The sequence below is a fragment of the Notothenia coriiceps genome, unplaced genomic scaffold, assembly GCF_000735185.1.
Source record: "Notothenia coriiceps isolate Sejong01 unplaced genomic scaffold, NC01 NC01_scaffold00024121, whole genome shotgun sequence".
Lineage (NCBI taxonomy): Eukaryota > Metazoa > Chordata > Actinopteri > Perciformes > Nototheniidae > Notothenia > Notothenia coriiceps.
Genome location: NW_011356822.1, coordinates 1 through 6,442, shown reverse-complemented (window position 1 = coordinate 6,442; position 6,442 = coordinate 1). Strand labels below are relative to the sequence as shown.

Below are 6,442 nucleotides of genomic sequence, written 5' to 3'. Positions count from 1 at the left end.
CAATCTCAGGAACTAGTCGTCACATAGAGGCTGAATCATCATGTTAATCACATAGCTATCATATGCCTCAAACAGTCCTGATGCTCTTCTAGGTAATCACACATCCTGTCATGTTCACAGCTACAGTTGGGATACCTTTGTTATCATGTTACTCTCATACTGGAAGAGGACATTCAGTATTTTCCCAACATGGAGCATCCCAGATTTTGTATATGCAGATGAAGGTGGAGTTAGTGGGAGCAGTGAGGTTGTTAGTGGACCTCAGTGCTGTTGGTACCAGGAGGTGTGGAGCGGTGCTGCTGCTGCCTCAGAGCACAGTGGTGTCTGGAGCCATAATACCTGCCTCCACACCAACTCTAATCTCATTAAACTACTCCTGCAGCTCGGCCCGGGGTCGAGAGGTCAGCGCGTTTAATTACTAACGAACTGAGAGTTGGAGCTGCTGTTTGTTTTACCTTCATGATGTGATGATGCATGTCAGATATCCAGGGATGATGATGGGCATCATAATTCGTTTTTGCATAATCCTGCAGTGAAATGCTGCGAATTCAGTTGCAGAAAATCAGTTTTGGAGTTATTTTCTGAAGTGGTGTGAATTATATTTCTTTAAATTATCAATTGATCAAAGCAGATGATTGCTAGATACAAAAACGTCTTAAGAGTTTGCAGTACTTTAGTGGTTTGCAGCTCTGTTGCACAAGAGCCATTCTTGTACAGAAAGCTTTTAATATAGAGAAGAGGCCCTGTAGAAGGAAAGGCCTCCTTTGGACTGCTTTGTTTACTTCCGTAACATAGTGACATCACTAGGTAACACTCTCACTTCTATTGGCTAGTGCTCCAACACATTGTACGATAGGCTAATTGGCGGGACATCTCTAAGCAGGTTGACCAATCACAACAGAACCGGCCAGCTAACCAATCAGAGCAGACTGGGCTCTGGTTTCAGACAGAGGGTGAAAAGAGGTGCTGCAGCACAGACAGTATGAGAGAAATAAAGAGCTTTTTGAACATTAGAGCATGGAGACATGTCACAGTAGAGGAGCTAAATATAAATATGTACCTGACCCCTTCTCATGAATGTCCTACAGCTTGTAGTGAAACCCCACGTCTGACCTGTTCTCTTCTCTTCCTGCAGATGCCTCTGTTCAAAACTTCCTGTTGCATTCACACAGCGACATGAGAAACAACAGCCAGGGGATCTGGCTGCAGCAGACCTGCACGCTGTTCGTACAGAGCGGCGTCCAGCTCCTCTCTGAGTTCACTAAACATGCAGCTGTGTGGGCTAACACCAGCGTGGTGAGAGCCAACTTCAGCCAGCCCAACCCCAGGCAGCAGGAGAGAGCGGGGAACAACCACGGTAAGAAACTAGCTTCATAAAAACAGTATCTTGATTTCATAATCATGTTACTTGTAATCGGTTAGTCCCAAAGCCTTATCCAACAACCAGGGGACTTCTAGCTTCTTAGAGATGCGTTGAAAGCTACAAACCTTCACATTAAGGTTGTTCTTCCGTTGCTCCCTCCAGACGAGCCCCTCCAGTCGGGCAGCAGCAGCGGGGAGCTGTCGGGGTCCGGCGAGGCCCAGGCGGAGGCTCTGTGGTGGGGCCACCGGCTGCAGATGGCCCTGGTGAACACCGTGGCGTTCAGGGGCGTCTGGCAGAAACAGTTTCTGTTCACCAACACTCAGAACCTGCCCTTCACCCTCCCTGACGGCAGCGCCATCAAAGTGCCCATGATGTACCAGGCCACAGAGGTCAGCTTCGGTAAGAGTCAGCATCCATCAATCCACTGAGAGGAAGAAATAGTTCTTTTTTTTAATGTCATTTAAAGGTCACCTATCATGCAAAATCCACTTTTTCATGTCTCTTCTACATCAACATGTGTCCCCTCTTCTTCATGTCTCTTCTACATCAACGTGTGTCCCCTCTTCTTCATGTCTCTTCTACATCAACGTGTGTCCCCTCTTCTTCATGTCTCTTCTACATCAACATGTGTCCCCTCTTCTTCATGTCTCTTCTACATCAACATGTGTCCCCTCTTCTTCATGTCTCTTCTACATCAACGTGTGTCCCCTCTTCTTCATGTCTCTTCTACATCAACGTGTGTCCCCTCTTCTTCATGTCTCTTCTACATCAACATGTGTCCCCTCTTCTTCATGTCTCTTCTACATCAACATGTGTCCCCTCTTCTTCATGTCTCTTCTACATCAACATGTGTCCCCTCTTCTTCATGTCTCTTCTACATCAACATGTGTCCCCTCTTCTTCATGTCTCTTCTACATCAACATGTGTCCCCTCTTCTTCATGTCTCTTCTACATCAACATGTGTCCCCTCTTCTTCATGTCTCTTCTACATCAACATGTGTCCCCTCTTCTTCATGTCTCTTCTACATCAACATGTGTCCCCTCTTCTTCATGTCTCTTCTACATCAACATGTGTCCCCTCTTCTTCATGTCTCTTCTACATCAACATGTGTCCCCTCTTCTTCATGTCTCTTCTACATCAACATGTGTCCCCTCTTCTTCATGTCTCTTCTACATCAACGTGTTTCCCCTCTTCTTCATGTCTCTTCTACATCAACATGTGTCCCCTCTTCTTCATGTCTCTTCTACATCAACATGTGTCCCCCCTTCTTAATGTCTATTCTACATCAACATGTGTCCCCTCTTCTTCATGTCTCTTCTACATCAACATGTGTCCCCTCTTCTTCATGTCTCTTCTACATCAACATGTGTCCCCTCTGTGGAAAGAGACTCTGAAAGTTTCAGGAACAAAGATTCTTTCTCTTTTTGATCCATTTCTATAAAAACCTGTTTGAAAATGAGCTGATCAGATTTTGGCCACTTTATGATGTCATAACGATGTTTTGTCTTGTGTAACCATTAGCCAATCACCAACCAAGGTAACACCCCCCCCCCCCCACCTTATCACTTGAATCTCCTCCTAGAGCACTATTGTGTTCTTTGTAACCAAATCTCTCTCAGAGGGGCGTGGGGAGGGGCTCCTTATTTTCATCAACAGACAGAGAATCAGCACTTTTGAAACAGGGCTGAAACAGAGGGGATTATGGGTAATGCTGCAATGATCTGTTTGGTGTTTGGAGCCAAACACTTCAGAGACATGTTTTGTATATATCTGAGACCTTTTAATATATTGATGTAAAACAGTATAATAGGGGACCTTTAAAGTGAATTCCCAGTAAATAGATGTGTATTATAGATATCGTTCTCATTTTATATCATTGTATTTGTCATATCTTTTGATTTTAGGCTATTTATTAGGTAAAGAGTGATAAACCTGAAGGTGTCCCCCCCCCCAGGTCAGTTCAGGACGGCCTCGGATCACCGCTACACCGTGCTGGAGCTGCCGTACCTGGGCCGCTCGCTCAGCCTGCAGGTGGCGCTGCCGAGCGAGAGGAAGACCCCGCTGTCCTGCATCGAGTCACAGCTCACCGCCCGGCAGCTTGCATCATGGGAAACTGGCCTGCGCAGAACCAAGATGGACGTCTTCCTCCCCAGGTTCGGATCATGCACCCTGATACACATGAGTTTTAGCCTCACACTCAATCTAGGCTACAATTCAATTAAGTATTTTACACATACCATAGTGTGGTAAGCCAACTAAGAAAAGTTAGTAAGTGGCATTTATAATTATTTCGGTCATTTTCTAGTAGCGATGGGAATTACGGCTCTTTGAAGCCGTTTCTTTCCGAGAGCCGTTGAAAAGAGACATTTTTTTAAAGGGGGCGAGGTTAATAGGTTTATATGCGAAATAATCACCGGGATAATGATTGACTGTATTGCCAGAAATCTACTTTTACTCACAGAAAATGTATAACTTGCTGCATCTCTCAGCCAGCCAAACTACTACTCAAGCAGCATGTGTTATGCCATCATCTACGGCAAAACATTTGCATTCAGGAAAGCAAGTTCCTTTAAAGGCGACTGGATGTATGGCAGGCAGTGAACCAACGATAAAAAGAACGGCTCTCACCAAGTAGGACTCGGTTCCCTTCGTTCGTACCAAAGAGTCGTTCAAAAGAATCGGATCGTTATTTTCGAATTCATTTGATTTTTTTTGTCTTGTTTTTATTTTAGATTGTTCTGCATTGGGTACATTTAGATACATTTTGCTGACGATACTCACTTCTTGAGTAACATTTCAATGCAGGAATTTTACTTGTAAAAGAGTCTTTATTTTTGCGTGATTTAAGTATTTTTAATGAATTAAAGGATGGTGATACTTCTCCCTTCATAATTTCAGATGTATTAACATGATTCTGTCTGGTGTTCACAGGTTCAGGATGCAGAACAAGTTCAACCTGAGGTCGGTTCTTCCCGCCATGGGCATCAGCGACGCCTTCAACCCGACAGCAGCTGACTTCTCTGAAATATCAGGTCAGTACATCAACTCATTTACTCAAAGGAAAAGTATGGCATGAAAAAACCCTACTAGTAAATGCACATAATTATTAGAAGCAAAATATACCAAATACCTCAAAATGTACTCAGGTCACACAGGAAATACTGACAGCTTGTTTCTTCCTGCAGCGGAGGAAAGTCTTTATGTTTCTGATGCTTTCCATGAAGTGAGGATAGAAGTCACAGAAGACGGGACGAAGGCAGCTGCAGCTACAGGTGAGAAATTCCCTGCAAAATAATGAGACAGAAATGTCGTCTTCACACGATTCTACTGGCCTGTAACCATACCTTTTGAACAGATTAGGTTATGGGATGGTGCGTTATTTTCATTTCTTCTCCTTGCAGCTATGGTGCTTCTCAAGAGATCCCGTGCTCCGGTCTTCAAAGCGGACCGGCCGTTCCTATTTCTGATACGACAAGTCAACACAGGTATAGATTTAATTTTGTAAATACATCAAACTGTTTCCCTCTGCAGTTCGCTACTTAAAATAACACAGAAAGTTGTGCATGTTTAACTCGAAAGGCCTCCATGAATAGGATTTTTATATTTCAGATATGGCGCCCCCTAGTTGTTAAATAAAAAAATACAAATGCCACAGGGACTGAATGCAACAATGTGCAATCATTTATACGGTCTGATTTTCTTTCAAAGAAAAAACATTTTACCTACTTTTTATATGAATTATTTACTTGAAGTTACCTTAATTTTTGAAGACATTGCTTTTCTCACATGCCTTCACGCTAAATGAGGAATCAAAACACAGAAAAGTCTTAATGAACTGAAGTAAATGGTGGCTGGGTTTATTAAAAAGATCTGTGAAATTACGCGTCTCATTCAGTATGATCCAAGTTTCATTTATCCAGTTGTGTGCTTACTACTCCCTCTGTGTGGGAGAGAAACTCCCTCTGAAGGGAACTTTGGGATTGTAGCCTTTGCAGACCATTTACATCACGTGTCAAACTCAAGGCCCGGGGGCCAAATCAGGCCCTTGGTGGATTTAATTTCGGCCCGCAGGATCATTTCTAATCACTATTAGATCTGGCCCGCCGGTATATTGCACGCACACCTTCACTCCATCCCGAGGGTCTCCTCAGCTCAGAGCCTGAGCCCAAACATTGATGAACTTGGCCCCAAGATGAGATGCCAAGTATCTGAACTAGCATCACAGAGCAGCAACCTGAGTTTACATGGATGTTTCCTTCTGCACTTTGTTTCTTGAGACAACAGGGCAGGTTTGGTTTTCTCTTTGAGGTAAATAGTTTTGTTGAAGCTGTTGTTGGCCTGTGGAGAAATGTAATCATAAGAAATGACTCCGGAAAAGCTGCAGATAGAGCCATAAGAAATGAATGAACTGATTATTTAATGTTTAATGTTGTTTTTGTAGGCAATAATTTAAGCTTTGTTAGTTCCAGGTTTAATATGTGCAATAAGTTAATTTCAATAAACATTGAAACAGTCCGGCCCTCGACTAGTAGCCTACCCATTTTTTTTATTTGGCCCTCTGTGTATTTGAGTTTGACACCCCAGATTTACATACAGTACGTAACAAACAACACATTACACAAAAGGGAAACCCCCCAAAAGCATGGTAGGGCCTCTTTTACAATCACAAATAGTCTTTTAGGAAGACGAAGATTCTTTAAAGTGAATAAATGCAAACCTTTGTTGTGTTTTATTTCAGGATCCATCTTGTTTATGGGCCGAGTGATGAACCCAGCGGACCAAACACCCTAAGAATCTCACACACACTACTGGTATTTATTTGTGGACCAACGGGAGGGTCCACGCCACGGACACTTCAGGAAGAGGGATAATATTTTTGTACATGTCTGTAAATAAAATTTTAATACATGTTTTTACGCCGAGGGTGTTTTGGTCCTTTCTTCCGTCACCAGGGTATATGCAGGAATCCTGAAGTCACATGTAAAACCTTTTTTAAGACCCTTTCCATACATTTTAAGACCTCATCGCCACTTTGAGTTTTAACCGGTTACCTTGGCGACACACTTTACCTCACATTG

At 43.2% G+C, this 6,442-nt stretch overlaps 1 protein-coding gene across 1 annotated transcript; it reads left to right on the top strand.

Annotated features, from left to right (window-relative positions):
* The first annotated feature begins 218 nt into the window (after positions 1 to 218).
* Positions 219 to 6,284, top strand: serpine3 (serpin peptidase inhibitor, clade E (nexin, plasminogen activator inhibitor type 1), member 3). The gene is made up of 8 exons (XM_010782104.1): positions 219 to 273; positions 1,136 to 1,357; positions 1,526 to 1,762; positions 3,319 to 3,517; positions 4,296 to 4,396; positions 4,550 to 4,636; positions 4,766 to 4,849; positions 6,103 to 6,284. Exons 1-8 carry the CDS (start codon positions 219 to 221, stop codon positions 6,153 to 6,155), a joined length of 1,038 nt encoding a protein of 345 aa, XP_010780406.1. The 3' UTR covers positions 6,156 to 6,284.
* Positions 6,285 to 6,442: the final 158 nt, after the last annotated feature.